Genomic DNA, 15605 nt, shown 5'->3' with positions numbered 1-15605 from the left:
AATTTCCATGGACTTTATCATCGTCCTGCCCACCAGTAAGGGGAAAACAGTAATTTAGGTTGTTGTAGACTTGTTTTCAAAACAGGCACGTTTCATCCCGTGTACCTTCTGCACAGCGACTAGCTCAGTTATTTTGGGGGCAAGATATATCATCTGCATTCATCCCTGGACAAAATAATCTTTGACTGGGGAAGCCAATTTGTGTCACAGTTTTGGAGACTGCTCCTGAAACTGTTAGAGGTGGAACACGGATTGTCTTCTGCCTACCACGCAGCCACGGATGGCCAGACTGAGAGATTGAATGCAGTGTTGGAGCAGTACTTAAGATGTTATGTAAATTATCAGAATAATTGGGTTGAGTCACTGCCGTTTGCTGAATTCATGTATAACAACACAATCCACCACAGTACTGGCAAGAACCCCTTCCAGGTATTTTATGGTCAGGAGGACAACCTTTCCCTTTGTTGGGAAAGCAGACAGAGGGACCAGGGGATTTACAGACATGGATCACAGGTTTGCAGGACTCATGAAAGGTGATCCAGCAATCTTTGCAGAAAGCCAAGGAGGACTATAAAAAGTACACAGACAAAAAGCGGTGGAGGGTGACGTTTGAGAAAGGTGACTTTGTGTATCTCTCCACCAAGAACTTCAGAGGGATACAAGGGAGCTGGAAGTTGGGACATAAGTTCATTGGCCCCCTTCAGGTGTCGCAGGTAATTGACCCTGTAGCGAATAACTAGAACTGCCCAAAAAAGTATGTGGTATATGCCCTGTGTTCCATTGCAACTTGCTGCAAAAGCCCCCACCCCCCAGCAGATCATCGGCATCCAAGATTAGTTGGGGCCCCTCCAAGGTGGATTGGAGAAGATATGCATCATGAACTGTATAAGAGAAGCAGTCACAGTTAATACCATTTGCCCATAATTGCTCTCTGGTTTTCATTTTATAGTCTCCTTGTGAACAATCTAGAATATCAGACCTTTTGAATGCATGTACCCAGAGTGCCTCAGGGTATAGCAGTTCTTCTCTTTTTTCTTCTTGAAATGCAAAACAATGGCTAAGTGTTGTTTTTCTTTTGGGGCTGTAGTCATATGCATTTGTTTAAGGTTACTTACCATATAATTTGCCAGCAGTTGAAAGGGAGCTTACTTACCAGTGAGTCATTTCTGAAGGCTGTTAAGGAAAGTAGAAGTGCACTATTTTAAGTCAAATCATGAATGTGGCCCTTCCTTTCCATTCTCCATAGTGGGAAATTCAAGTGCCATTCTTAGCATTGCTTGCCAAGACCCTCTTTGTTTTTTCCTGCCTGCCTGTTGTGTAACGGGGATTGGCTGGCTTTGCCTTCCTTACCCCCAGGTCGGTCGGTCTGTCTACAATTTGTCTCTTTTAATTAGGAAGGAACATGAAGACTTTCTGTCACCTGATGATGTTTGCAGCCGTTGTTTGCTTTGAGTACCTAGTTGGTTCTTTTTATAGCACCTGAAAAGTTCTCCCACACTGTGGTGCTTCCTCCATGACCAGTGACGGGCCGCTGCTCCGCTCAACCTGAAGAGCCACAGTTACTTCCACCGCTGACCCCTGGGAGGCTCATACCTTACCCGTTCTTCCACCAGCAGCTGTTTCAAAGGGGGAAGCAACCACTGGCCCCATTTTCTTGAAACATGGGGCGGGAGGGGCAAATCTCCTGCTATAGAGGGAGACCTCCCAGCATATCTCCTGCCCCAGTTACCACAGATTGGCCCGGGGGAAGTGGAGCGAGCCAATGGCAGGCCAGTGTGAGATGCCCCTCCTGTTCTAATGCCAGAAGTGACCCTGCGCACCGGGGCCATGCCAGCTAAGCGCACCCCCACTTCCCTGAGAGTAGAGCCACTGAGTGCGTGTCAGTGGTCCAACACATTGATCTTTGAAAAACTTGTTTTTACTTCGTATTTATCCCATTCAAAACTCTGCCCAGTGGGGCCAGCCATGATGGGAGTGGATGTTAGCCGGTCCCAGTCCAGTTCCATGGCACTGTTTGTTTATTCATTTCTTGGGCACAAAACTCCCGGCATCCAATTCACTGAATTTATTCATTTATTTTCCTTGACCTTTGATACAAATGTTGTCAGCTCACTAACAGGGGTGTGTTTTTTTGGGGGGGGGGGAGGGGAGATCTGCTAACACTTGGCAGACATCAGTTTCAAAAACAGAGAGTTTTAATATTATTTTATAACTGGGATTTTACTGCTCCCCTTGGGATTGTGAATTTACCGGAGTGCAAGTCCGTCATAGGGCCAGAAGTCCTGAACACCGATATGTATCAACCTCATTGGAGGAACTGCCTGAATGGGCTCCACAGCACCACTATCCACAGAAGGCTGGGCCAGAGGGATGCGGTACGCAACGATTCAGGAAGGGCTATCAGCGACCAACATATCAACGATGAATGGAGGGAAGGGCAGAACGAGGACTGGGGGGTGAGCCCTCTTCTCCTTTTGTTCTGAAGCACCCGAAGGAGCCAGAGACTTTCCATCCAGGGCCAGAGGCTGGAAAACGAGCCCCCTCCTCCCCTGGCTCTGCAGGGCCTCGAGGAGCCAGATACTTTTCACACAAGGCGCCTCCACACGAGAAGGCCTCTCCTGCTTGGCTGTTGGCGAGGGAGACGCACAGCAAGCTGAATTACGTGCCTCCCTGAGGCCTGAGAGGCTCTCCTCATGTCCAACATTAGCCACTTTCCACACTCAAGTCAGACTTCTTGGAAAAGGGCAGAGCATCCTTTACTTCTGTGTGGAAGAGAAAAACTCCCAATTTAATGAAAAATGACCTCGCAGAACTTGAGCCTGATATGAGGTGAAGAATCAGCAGAGCTGGCTTTTCAGTTGGGGTTCATGGGAGAAGATATTCCAAATCAACACCGAATGCTCTTTATGTATAGGACTACTGCAACAAGGACTCTATATGCACAAAAATTGAGATAATAAAATACCAGCAAAGGAGGTGTGGATTCTGGAAGTCACAGAATATGCAGAAATGGCAAAGCTGTTGTTTCTATTAAGGGACAATGATATGGACAATTTTTAGGAAACTGGAAACCTTTTACCTTTTCAAATAGAGAAACCATAGCATGATTTGACAGCTAAAAGAAACAGCAGAATGTAGAATATTGGCAAAACAAAATTAAATGAACAATTTTTTCTTGTTTAAAATCATATGCATGGATCTAGAGTTAATTTTCAATCAAATAAGAGATCGTTGGAAGACACCGTAACTGGTTTTAGTACAGGGTGCTGTGTGGTTTCCGGGCTGCATTCTCTCCTGACGTTTCGCCTGCATCTGTGGCTGGCATCTTCAGAGGATTTTAGTATGGTTTTAGTATGTTTATCTGCCATTTCTCCCTCAGACTGAGTTGGGTCCCTTCTCGGGACAAAATGGTGGCCCTCCCTCACCTCATTAAGAGAAGTGAACCAAACCAGATAGGGACCTGAGAACTTTGCCATTTTTTGTTCTAAAATTCAGTTATCAGTCATGGCAGTGGGGGTGACGCACAAGGGGAGGGTGGGAAGAGCCTTCTCTCCCTGCTCTCCTCATCACCTGAAACAACCCCAGGAAACCGCCATGATCCCTGTGATCACTGTGGTCCTGATTTGTGCACCCCTGTATTTCCCTTGTAGGGCACCTAGTGCCCCCCCCCCCGGCCATTTCCCATTGCAGAAAATATCCAAGGGTGTGGGGAGGCATCAGGGCTTGACATCAGGGCTTTGCTGGGAGCGGTGACACTGCATGACACTGCCTGGTCCCTGGGATGGCCCTCAGAAGTCTGGTCTGGTCTGATTCCAATTATCTCTAGCGAGTCCTGAGCATGCTGAGCTGGCAATTGGGATGTTACCGTCGGCCACATCCCCTTTTGTGCTCAAAAGGTTATTGGGGGGTTGGGGTTGGGGGAGAGAATGAAAATACAGCGCTGGTTCTCCACAAACGGATCGTCGTGTCTTGTTTGCCTTCCAGAGATGAAGAAGAACTGCGCAAGTCCCTTTCGGAACTAGCAGACCCTAACCCAAAGTCCATCAAACGCGTCAGCAGCTCCAGTAACCCTTTTCTGGACTTCTCCCAAGATCCCAGCATCGTCACCTACAAGCACGGCCTCCTGGTGCGCAAGAGCCACGCCGAGCCCGACTGCAAAAAAAGTATGTGTCTGTGCACTGCGGTCAGGAAGGAGCCTCTGGGAAGGGCAACTTGGGGCGGGGGACTCATGCTGCCCACAGTTGCTGGCAGCAAAAGCTTTTGCCTGGGACCTGGGCACAATTTGGTGATGATGGTCACATTACCACAGGGTGGTGGTGAATGTAAAGGTTCAGTTGCTTGGGGGCATCTTCCCGCACTGCGTCAGCCTTCCTTGTGGTCGAAAAATCAGAACTACTGAGGCTTTCTTGAGATCCCCAGCAAGGGAGAGAGAGAGCGCGCTTGCTCCAGAGAAGGGCTGGCCGGCTTCTCAAGGCAGGAGAACTTTTTTCCATCTTGTGTCCTTCTGGGAAAAACCCACCAGAGACACTGGGAGACTCCAGGAACTGCCAAAAACATTCTTTTGCCTGAGAGGTTCCCAACCCAGAAGTGACATCATGGCATAAAGGACCTGGCAGCCCCCCTTCCCCGCCCCCCAATTGCTCTCTGGCAACCCCGCCCAATAGATGGGACAGCTGCGCATTTTCTCCTGCACGGGCGACTGTAGAGGCAGATTTGGCCACTTCACTTGCAGAAAGGGCTGCAAGTGTGGCCACTCACCATACTGTGTCCCAGGGACTGACCTTCACGGGAGACTTTTTTGTAGTTATAAAACAGGAGTGTTTGAAACAAGAATAAAACGATATAGGGGAATTGTGTAGGCTGGTTCTTCAAACACAGCACCACAAGTACCTATTCTGGTGCTGTAGGCAGAAGAATCTTCCAGTCTATCCCCAAGGAGCTTCCAGAGTGTTCTAGGAAGCCTTGAGCTCCTCCTCCCCCCTCCCCCAGGGGCATATCTGGGGTGGGACAAGGCAGGGGGTGCCACCCTATGCCCCACAGCCTCCGAGCGGCCACCGGTGAACTGCGGCCTGTCCAGGGCTCAATGTGGATTTGGGGGAGGAGCAAGCCAATAGTGCTTGCCCTGAGAACTATTTTCTACAGCTACGCCCCTCCCCCCCAACCCATTTTAGCATGTTTGGTTCTTTGCAAAGACAATCAGTTGCTTTTCGTCACTTGCTAGAGGGTGCATTTCCTCAGATCTCAGTCGTGGCCTCCATATTTTAAGGCTGAATCTGCATTCCAGCAGCAGTGTGGCAAGAGAGGCTCTGCTTCCAAAAGCATGGACTGCGCTGCCATTCCATTCCCCAGCACACGTTGTTACTGGAGTTTGCTGAGCTCCCCCCTGCAGCGTTGCTAAGGCAGCTGTCAGGTTAAGAGGGGCAGGCGAGAGTGTTTGGGTCATACAGGTTCCTCATTGTAAAATTACTGGTAAATTGCCTGCCTTAGCCTTTGTGTGTGTGTGTGTGTGTGTGCAGGAATATCCCCCAATGGGTAAGGCAGAACCACAATCGTGCCAGTTTGGAGGGCTTCTTAGTCTCAGCCTTCTTCGTCTGTGCGGGACTGGCAGGAGTTGGGGCAAGGGTTGCTGGCTTCCCGGGAAGGCACCAGGAAGGTGTAGATCAGCTCAGTTCCCACCCCCCTTCATGCAGAGCACTGGCCTCGATACCACACACCCGATGCCACCACTCTGAAGGATAGGAGAACGAAGTGGTTTGCCTGGTTTGAGCCACTAGGTGGCAGCTGCAGTGTGCATGTCCCCTTTCCTAACGGCAGCTCCTTCGGGCCGCTCTGAGCAGAGGAACTGCCCCCCCCCCCCCCCGTCTGTCTGCGGCTGCTCCTGAGGTGCGATAGAACAGGCAGGAACTGCCTGGTACTGCTCCTTCCTCCAAAAAAGTAAACCCAGCACAAACCCTAACCCTAACCCAGCACAGCAATTGAGCCAACATTGATCAACTTTGCAGTCTTTGCCCTGCAGTAGCAGCTACACACTGACCGTCTCCTTTGCCCGGCAGCACCCAGAGGGAAGCGAGGATGGAAGACGTTCCATGGGGTTCTAAAGGGAATGATCCTGTATCTACAGAAGGTACAAGGGGTAGGGGGAAACTGTACTGGGCCTCCTGGTTGCAAGCAGAGCTGTTCAAATTCTGGGGATGGGCAGGGGGAGCACGGGGGGAACACGAAGCCGTACAGATTCTGTGGACAGAAGAATGAGGCCAAGTCAGTCAGACTTTCTCATGGTTGATTATTGGGGTGCAGAATAAAGTAGGTTGCACAAAAGAAAGCCTACAAGATTGGGGTGTCTGTGGCAATGTAGCTTTTCTCCCACCCCCTCTGAAATCAGTGGCTATCAAGTCCAAGAACCCAGGCAGGGCTTCTGAGCAGGGCCCCAAGCCTGCCATGGAGTCTGCACAGGGACGGGCTCCATCAGTGCCGGCCAGCAACCGGAGAGGCAGAAGCACCTGGCAGTGAGGAGAAAAAGAAGCAGACGCGTCTGCAACTGGCAGCCCTGGGAAACGTGGCCTGGCCGGCAATTCTCAGCAATCTCTGCCTGGCAAGGAAAGGAGTAGCTAATTTTTTGATCCTCCTTTGTTGGAATCCCACCCTCTGGCATTCACCTGGGGCTGCCCCTCTGGCATTCACCGGGGGGGGGGGGGGCTGCTGTGCTGCTTAAGAGCTGGTTCTGGTTCACTGAGCAGCTGATGGCCTCATTCTCGGCATTGGACTGCTGGAAGGTAGAAACCGGCTGGGAGCTGCAGCGGTATCAACTGAACCAATGTCAGCCCTTCTGAAGGAGCCCTTCGGCCTCCGAGGCACGAGGTAAAAGCCCACATAAGTCCATGTTTGCCTTCAGATTCTGATATGGAAATAACAGAGCCTGAGGAAGGTCCTTTGTGTTGGCATCTAGGAAAAGTGGCAAAAAGTTTAAAAAGTGGCACCATTTCTAAAGCAGAAGCAGGGAGCCTGTCCTGACCCCAGCAGGACAGGAAGTCTCCAACCAAGCCCCCGCCTGCCTTTCAGGAGGAGTACAAGCCCGGCAAGGCCCTGGCTGAGGAGGAGCTGAAGAACGCCATCAGCATTCATCACTGCTTGGCCACCCAAGCGTCTGACTACAGCAAAAGGCCCAACGTTTTCTACCTCAGGACAGCTGACTGGAGGGTCTTCCTTTTCCAAGCCCAGTGAGTGGAATTTGCTATCATATCCTACCCTTCGAGTAAGCTCTGCATCCCTTGAAAAGCTGCTCTTCAAGGAGCACGGTTGACCCCCGTCCCAGAGCCTCTCTTGAGGGCTCTGACCTAACTAGGTGCCGCTGTGGCCAATCAACCTCCCTTGGTTGGTTGCATGACTGGTGCTGGGAGCCAGGCAGGATCTGAGCCCCTCCAGGCCTGTGAGTTTTCTTTGTGATTCTTCTCCTAGGAACACAGAGCAAATGCACTCCTGGATGACACGCATCAATGTGGTGGCCGCCATGTTTTCTGCCCCACCCTTCCCAGCTGCCATCGGATCCCAAAAGAAGTTCAGCCGCCCCCTCCTGCCCAGCTCCACCACGCGACTGACTCAGGCAAGTGCGGGACGCGTCAGCCTAGTGCCTTCTGGGGGCTTCTGCCAGGTCATAGGGGACACATACAGCACAAAGAAGATACCAAAACACCCACAGCACAAAACAGAGGGCAGTGGCAGCAGTGATAGTGTCAAGATAATTGAAATTCAAAATGATGGACCTTCCAGATTTAATGGGACCTCCTAGATGGAGAAGGAAGATCCCTTAACTGTATTTTGAACCACCCCAAAAAGCCCAAGGAAGCCTGAACTGCCCAGTTTGGCCAAAGCTTGTCAGAGTTTGGAAGTTAAGCAGGGCTAGTCCTGATCAGTACTTGGATGAGAAACCGCTAAGGAAGTCCAGGGTTGTGACAGGGAGGCAAGGCAATGGCAGACCACCTCCGAGTGGCTCTTGTGGGTCACCGTAAGTCAGGTACAACTTGAAAAAGCACTCAGTTGTTATTGTTATACTTACAGAAAACATAAAGAACCCCTCGCCTTAAGGGAAGGGCTAATGGAATTGAAAAGTTCAGGTCACGGCAGAGGGCAGCTTCCTTGCCTCTCTGACAGGGGTCCAAAAAGCACCAGAGAAGTAGAAGGACAATGAAGCTTTGGGTGGGTCAGGAAGTAAGAAAGGGGGAGGTTTTGGCTGAGCATCAACCACTGTGTCCCCTGATTTCTTCCTCCAGGAGGAGCAGTTGAAAAGTCACGAAGCCAAATTCAAAGCTATGGCTGCTGAGCTGCTGGAACACCGTGCCTCCTTGCCCGATAAAAAGGTCAAGGGCAAGGAGTACGAGGAGCTGAAGCAGAAGGAGGAATACCTGGTGTTTGAGGTCAGTCACGGAGATGGGAGGGCCCAGAAGATCCTGTTCCACACCCAGCAGGCCCAACCTCATGGCCCAAAGGAGACTCGGCAGTGGGAAAGGCCGAGCCCTGCTTTGCTGAGCTGTTTTGTTCAACTGCAGCTCAACTGTGCAGGCATCACTATGTTAAAAGCTGTTGCTGGACCAAATGAAGGTCCATCATGTCCAGCCTCCTCCCAAACACCAGGGCATCAGAACCTGAAGTCGGGTAACAAAGCCCATCTGTCCTCGTTTGCTGTTTGTCTGAACTTCAGGGGATGTCAGCCTATCACCCCTCAGCCATCCTGGCCAGGGCCACTAACAGGCTGATCTTGCATCTCTAGGCCGCTTTTAAAACCTTTTCAGATGGCCAATACACCAAGTAAAAACATGGACACTCTGCATGGTCTCTTGAGACATCGGTCCCTTTTCATTATGCTTCAGTCAGCTCCTCCAACCCGAACTCTAATCCCTCACCCTCACTAGTTTTTCTAATTTGAATAGCCCCGAATTCTTATTTCACATCCAAAATGTGCTGATCTAATCACTTTCTAGCTCTGCAGAGTCTTTTTGAGATGTAAGAACCAGAGTGGCACACACAGTGGTGGCTTTCAAATGATTTAACAACCGGTTCCGGTGGTGGGATTCAAATAATTTAACAACTGGTTGTTCGCAAGTACCGTTTTAGCAACCGGTTCTGCTGAAGTGGTGCGAACCTGCTGAATCCCACCACTGGGCACACAGTATTTTAGATGCCCCCACAACCTGGATTCCTGTCAATCTTCTTTGCCACTCAAGTGCTTATTTTCCCTCCTCACACACTGCGCCCAGACTGAGAAATCACCCCAGCCTGGTGGGGGGGCGGGGGGCGGGGGCAGCTGTGTGCCTCTGTGCGTGTGCATGTGTAAGATCAGCGCTCTCTCACTTCTCGTTTTGCCGCAGAAATCACGCTACGGCATCTACGCCACTTTAATGCGTGCCAAGCTGAAGGCCGGCTCTGAAGACCTGGCTGCACTGGAGGCTGCCCTGTTCAGCACCACAGTCGGCACGCAGGGCGGCCTCAAGACGTCCCCGTCCAGCTCTTCTCTCCACCAGGAGCCAACCAGCACAGGCGGCCACCGGGGCAAGCAGCACACCCACCGACAAGCCACCAGTGGCCCGCAGAAGTCCTGAAAGGGCCGGGGAGCCTGCCAGGAGGATGGGTGCATGCTTCCATCCTCCCGCCTAGGAACTTTGCTTTCTGACCATGTACTTGGACAATTTCCACCAGCCAGCAGGAAGGTGGGTGGCCTTCCCCCCCCCCTCACTGTTCCAGGGGGCACAGCCTTCCTCGGTTTCATGAGACTTGGGGTCCTGCTTGGGGAGCAGGCAAAGCAGCCCAGACCCCGACAGGGCTACTCTCCAGAGTCACTCACAGCACCCAGGAGGGGCATCACAGCAGGAAGACAACAGCCCAGTTCTTGCACAGACCAACAAGAGGAGGCGGCGGCCGCTGCATCCCCCTGGCTTCATCCAATCTGCACCCCCTCCCCCTGACACTTTCTAACACTTTTGTGATATGATGTTTTAAATTTTTTTAGTACTTGACAAAGCTGAACCACACTCTGCATTAGGGAATGTCAATTTTGATGTAGGGGGGGGGGAAATCTGCACATGCTCAATCATGAAGAGCTGTTTGTGGACAGTCTTGTTCAGGGGGGGGCATCCACCTCTGATGGCCACCACCCTTCGCCTGTGGGGGCACCAGCAACTCCTGCACCAACACCCCAATTCCTTCGCCACCAGCAGCTACCCTGGACTGGCTCATATTTTGTCACCAGCCCAAGCTGGCCCTTGACTGGCCCCAGTGCTTTGCTCCGCATCTCCCAAGCTGGCTCCAGGGTTTGCACATGAGCCGCAAGACCAGCACAGGGTCCAGGGTACACCTGGGGAGGGGGTGACAGAGGATGCCTTCTTGACAGGGCCAGCACCACAAAGCCATACACGGGTGTCCCACGAGCACAGCCCACCTACCCCTTCGCTCCCACCTCGCCAGAAGCTCAGTGTGGATGATGAGTCCTCTGGCTGCCTAGAGGCCTCTGACTCAGCACTGGCCAAGCGCTTTGAGTTGCAAGAGCCAGGGCACAGGAGCACACAGGCAGAGAGCGAGCCATCAGGGTTTCCACCCCGAAGCCATTGCCATCCTCGGCTGTGCAGCTGTGCCACGCTGGCCCTTGTTCCTTTAAATGCATCACTCCCAAGGGCTTTCAAGGCACGGCTCTGACACTCTACGTACAACACGCACGCAGCCAAGAGAGCCTGGCACAGATAGGAAGCCTGGCTGTTGGGCATAAAGCGAGCGCAGCGTCAGCAAAGACCTCAAGGGCCTGAGCCAGCCGAAAAGGGGGGTGAATTCCTGAAGAGGAGGAGGGAAGACAGCGACCCCCCCGTGCTTGAGCACTGACTCTCTGAATGTCTTTTTTATTATTATTATTATTATTATTATTATTATTATTATTATTATTATTATTATTATTATTATTATTATTATTATTCTGCTTGAGTTGAATGCAAAAAAAGTCTTTATCTCTGTACAGTTTCTTCTTCATTTACTGAAGTAAAGTCTCCTCAAGCATTCAGGTGACTTGATTCTCACTGTTGCCCTCAAATCCCAGAGAAGCTGTGGGGAGGGGAGAGAAGCGACCTCTGCCCCACTGTGGCTACGCTTGGCCCTGCCCTGCAGACAAGCCCCTCCAAGCAAAGCCCAACAAACAGGACCTGGGGGCCTGCAGAGCCGCCCTGCTTTAAAACTAGTTCAAGCACACAGAAAAGCCCCGCTGCAGCGTCACTCGTCTGCCCCTGGGTCACTCCCCCGCCCCTTCAAACGCTTTAAGGACAAGGGGGGAGCGCCTTCAAGACACAAAGAAGGAATTCCTTCGGCGGGGGGGGGGGGGGGGAGAAGGCAGGTCAGGCAAGTTAAAAGTGCAGGCACAGGCCCAGCCTTGATCAACCTAGAAGCAGAAGTGTCTGGGGATATGTGTGACAAGTGATGAAGGCTGAAGGGTTGAGCAAATTTAGGGTGGGGATGAAGGGAAACCCTCAAGTAAAAGCCCACACTGAAAATGGACAGTGAAGAGGGGAGCTGAAGAATATGGCGCAGGAGAAATGGAGGAAATTCAGAGTCTGCAGCACCCGCAGAAAGAATAAGGAACAGGAAGAGAGTTTGCTGAAGGGGGGGGGGGCACTGAACCACCACAAGAGGCTAGAAAGAGGCACCAGATAAGCCAGTGGAAAAGCCATCATTACAAGGCAAGCAATACAGTGGAAGACCGCAGGAACCTGCTTTTGAGGTAAAAAACCTCCACTCTTGTATGACTCAATCCAAATTCTTAGGGCTCTCATTTCTGCTCCAGATGGCACACAACCATGACAATTTGCCAGGAGGCATCAGGGAGACCCGACAGTGGTCGGGGCAGGTGGAGCCCCCAACCTGTGCTTCCTTCCATCTGAGGGGACACCAGGTGCCTAAAGGTCAAGGTCTCTTGCCATTTGCTTTGGAAAACGGGGTCAAAGGCCTGCAAGCAGAAAGCAGATGTATTGTCGAAGGCTTCCACGGCTGGATTCAACTGGTTGTTGTGGGTTTTCCAGGTTGTGTGGTTGAGGTCTAGTAGATCTTGTTCCTAACATTTTGCCGGCCACAGATGCAGGCGAAACGTTAGGAACAAGATCTACCAGACCACGGCCACACAACCTGGAAAACCCACAACTAGTACAAAGAATATGTTTCCACAATGGCGGGGGGGGGGGTGTAGTTTGAAAAGGGCCTGCGTTTCAATCTTTCAGGGGGCGCATGGCTGCTTCTCTAGGTTTGCTCAGAGGAAACACCGTCACCAATCAAGTGAGAGATTCCTCCGGCTTGCTACCCTCCTGCCAGCCAGGCTTCCTTGAGAGGTCTTTCTCTCCTTACTCGGGGTTGTGCTTCAGAGCAGCTACTAGCAGGATTGGTAGAGACTGACCAGACAGAGCGGGGGGGGGGTGTCCTGGGGGTTTTTCACACACAACCCTTTTGCAACACACAGGCAGCCACCCGTCCTTTGCTGCTGTTCTCATTCTCCTCACGTCCGCCAGGTTTCCTGTCAAAGAATCCTTTGGAGAGCTGCACCAACTGCAAGAATGAGGTCTATTGGCGGCAGCTTCGCCAGTTCTGTAAGTGGTTAAAAAGGCCCACTTCCCCTGAGGAGCAGTTTCAGCACTCAGACCAAAGCAGGGGGATGGCTACAGCTTTCCATGAGTCAGCCCATAAGTTGCCTTCCTTCCCTGGCTCAGGTTCGACTCAGCAGAGACAATCTCATGAAACAAAACAACAAGATGAAAAATGTGCATCATTTATTCCACTCCCAACTTGGATGCCTTCTGCCACAGGAATTGTAGTTTTTGTTTAGAATCCCTGCCAGTTAACCAGACAGATCTGAAACTATAAAGCCATTACCCCAAAGCTCAGCAACTTCACATCGGCCACTGGTCTAGCAATGACAGGCGAGCTCACATTACTCAATGGAATAAATTTACTCAGTGCCACCAGTAGGATTTTCTCTGTGCACAAAACCACGCCCATCAGCAGCATTTCCAGGTGATGATGAGGAGCCGGGGGACAGGACCCCTCCGCTGGGGCTGGGAACCATCAGTCAAGCTCAGGAAAGGGCATTTTTCTACTTGTGAGTCATCCTCTCCCCCTGCCATGTCCCTAATAGTTAAAACTGCACTTAAGGGCATAGCCCAAGATGCTCTTCACAAATAACTGAAAGGGAAGCACAACTGCAGAACGGCCGAGACCTTCAAGGATCTTGGCGGATGACCCAACGGGGAAACCTCCAAGCCAATCTGATATGACTGGACTGAAGGAACCAACAGATCTCCCCCCACCCAGCCCCATTTTTTGCACAATTGCCCCCAACATGTCCAAGCCCTGTGTGCAAAGCTTGGCCCCAGAGGGCAGCAGTGCGCCAGTTCCCGGACAGAAAGCACTTGAATCAACAGGACTTCCGTAAAAGGCACCCACAGCATCAGAGTCCAGCAAGAGACGGTCTTCCGCGGAAGCTGCTCGTGTTGTCCAACAAATCACAGAAGAGTCCCAGAAAGAACAGCTGCAGGACCATGATCAGCCCAACCCTCCCCAGGGCACAGGAACCACTGTGGCCCATGACTCAGGCTGGACAGAGCCCCACCTTTGGCAGGCCAGCCACGCTCAGCCACCCAAGAGGGAGCCCAAGCCCTTCGAGGTAGACCCTTGCCCCAAGTCTGGCAGAGCCCGGTTCTTCCAGAATCAGGGCCCTGGGCCCTGTGGGCTGGGCAGCAACAGAGCGGCCAGGTCCACTGGAGAGGCTGGCTGCAGCTTGGCAGGCAGGGCGGTGGGTTCCTCCTCCTCCTCCTCCTCCACACACTGGCTCCCATAAGCGCTGTCCTCCTTCACCTCTGCGCAGACACACAGAATATCAGCAGTGGGTCCGCAGCAGCCCTTCCCAGCCCAGCAGCAGCCCCCCTGCCTCCCCTTTTGTGACTTTACCTGCACTCTGCAACTTGACAATGGTGTCCGGCATTCCCAGCAGCCTCACTCCCTCGGTCAAGCCCATCGAGTCAAGGGCATCCAGCAGGCCTTGAAGGCTTCCCCCCGCTAGCTGGGGACAGACAGGCACAAGAGGGTCACAACCACACTAAAGGGAGCGGGGAGAAGAGAGGAAGGGGCGGGAGGAGTGCTGACCTCATAGCTCTGCAGCAGTCTCCTGCTGGGGGAAACGGTGCCCTTATAGGTCTCCACCAGAGTGCACAGGCCCAACCTCTTGGCCAGCTCACACCAATCTGCCCCTTGGCAGTCCCGGTTCAGGAGCTGCTCTAGACTCTGGAGGCTGCCGTTGTCCAGGGACAGGATGCTCCCTGGTGCAGAGGAGAGAGACAGAAAGGGAGGCCTCTTTGCAAAGCACAACGCAAACCACCACCCTACCCCTCAAAACAAACTCTACTTCCGTTTGGGTGAGGTCATCACTGCCAGAGACAAGGAGGAGCCATCCTCACCTGGCACACTCCCATAGTTGGGTCTCAAAGCAGAACAAAAATGTGACTCACCTGGGCTAGGAGAAGTGGCACGTGTCTCCTTTGCCGGGCTCCGGAATGTGGCATCCAGCAAAATATCCTTCACCTGGAGGGAAAGAGGTCTTGCTGTACTCAAACACTCCACCAAATGCACCCCAGGAGAACCTGCTGGAAAGAGCCCCCCCCCCCCCCCGACAGTGCCCACAGCTCATGTGAGGACTGCAGCATCACACCAGGCCTCCCACAAAGCTCAAATGGGCTGTGGGCACCACTCCCTCTGGCCCGGGGGGGGGGGGGGGCACAGAACCTTGGTGCCCCAATGCTAGAAGCCTGCCACTACTGTGGAGGCAACCGTTGGCCACCTGTGGGCAAATGCCAACTCCCTACCTTCTGGCTGCGCGTCAAGTCCAACGGGGTGTGTCCCCGGCCCTGATTGACAGCAGGCGCTTCCCTCTCGCAGCCTGCGTGGTGCTCATCCGCTTCTGCCAACTCCTCCAGCTCCATGATCCACTCTTCCTCTGCTTCATCATCGCTACTCAGGTCAGAAGAAAAGGCCAAGAGAGGCTCGTCGTTCTCACACAAGATGTCCGCCCCTGGGGAGACAGGCACAGGCCGTCCTGCCACACTGCTTCCAGAACAGTAGCCTGATGCAAAGGAGGAAACCCTGCCTTGTGCCAGAGGCAGTGACTGGCTTGGGACTAGTGGGGCAGCTGACACTACCCCTGTTTCCCCCTTCTTGAAAGGGCAGCTCAGTTATCCTGAGCACTCTATCTGCATTGGAAGCACAAGTCAGAGATGCCTTGGGGGGTGACGACCCCTCCCAAACCAGGCAGCAACTTTACCAGCGTTGATGAGCAACTTCGTAAGAATCGGGGAGCCCTTCCCTGCTGCCAAGTGGAGAGGTGTGTTCCCGGCAGACGTGCAGGCATTCACATCCGCCCGCAGCTAGAGGTAAAAACAACAGAAAATGAAAAGCAGGCAATGTGCTCAGGGGAAAGAGCGCCACGATTCTTTATGTGGAGGAGCATCGTGAGCAAGAGGCATCGACCACTCCCCAGCTGGGCCTGGAGGGGCCTGCTCCTCGGAAATCCAGGTTCCGCTACTGCATGGTGAAAAGAG

The 15605-nt window shown here is 52.6% G+C and overlaps 2 protein-coding genes across 9 annotated transcripts in view; one reads left to right on the top strand and one right to left on the bottom strand.

Annotated features, from left to right (window-relative positions):
• PSD (pleckstrin and Sec7 domain containing) overlaps window positions 1-11036 on the top strand; it is a 107078-nt gene extending 96042 nt beyond the window's left edge. For all 3 annotated transcript variants that reach the window (XM_048505572.1, XM_048505571.1, XM_048505570.1), the window contains 6 exons: window positions 3985-4163; window positions 6054-6124; window positions 7060-7217; window positions 7456-7600; window positions 8268-8411; window positions 9363-11036. In XM_048505572.1, coding sequence (XP_048361529.1) covers window positions 3985-4163; window positions 6054-6124; window positions 7060-7217; window positions 7456-7600; window positions 8268-8411; window positions 9363-9593 — 928 coding nt within the window. In that variant the 3' untranslated portion in view covers window positions 9594-11036. The remainder of the gene's footprint in view (window positions 1-3984; window positions 4164-6053; window positions 6125-7059; window positions 7218-7455; window positions 7601-8267; window positions 8412-9362) is intronic.
• Window positions 11037-12768: 1732 nt separating this feature from the next.
• NFKB2 (nuclear factor kappa B subunit 2) overlaps window positions 12769-15605 on the bottom strand; it is an 86602-nt gene continuing 83765 nt past the window's right edge. For 5 of the 6 annotated variants that reach the window (XM_048504879.1, XM_048504883.1, XM_048504882.1 and 2 more), the window contains 6 exons: window positions 15329-15431; window positions 14874-15079; window positions 14520-14592; window positions 14158-14330; window positions 13963-14074; window positions 12769-13871 (listed from right to left, as the gene is read on the bottom strand). In XM_048504879.1, coding sequence (XP_048360836.1) covers window positions 13723-13871; window positions 13963-14074; window positions 14158-14330; window positions 14520-14592; window positions 14874-15079; window positions 15329-15431 — 816 coding nt within the window. In that variant the 3' untranslated portion in view covers window positions 12769-13722. The remainder of the gene's footprint in view (window positions 13872-13962; window positions 14075-14157; window positions 14331-14519; window positions 14593-14873; window positions 15080-15328; window positions 15432-15605) is intronic. The other variant, XR_007245208.1, reaches the window with a different exon arrangement.

Source organism: Sphaerodactylus townsendi, linkage group LG08 (assembly GCF_021028975.2).
Source record: "Sphaerodactylus townsendi isolate TG3544 linkage group LG08, MPM_Stown_v2.3, whole genome shotgun sequence".
NCBI lineage: Eukaryota > Metazoa > Chordata > Lepidosauria > Squamata > Sphaerodactylidae > Sphaerodactylus > Sphaerodactylus townsendi.
This window is presented reverse-complemented; position numbering and strand designations above follow the sequence as displayed.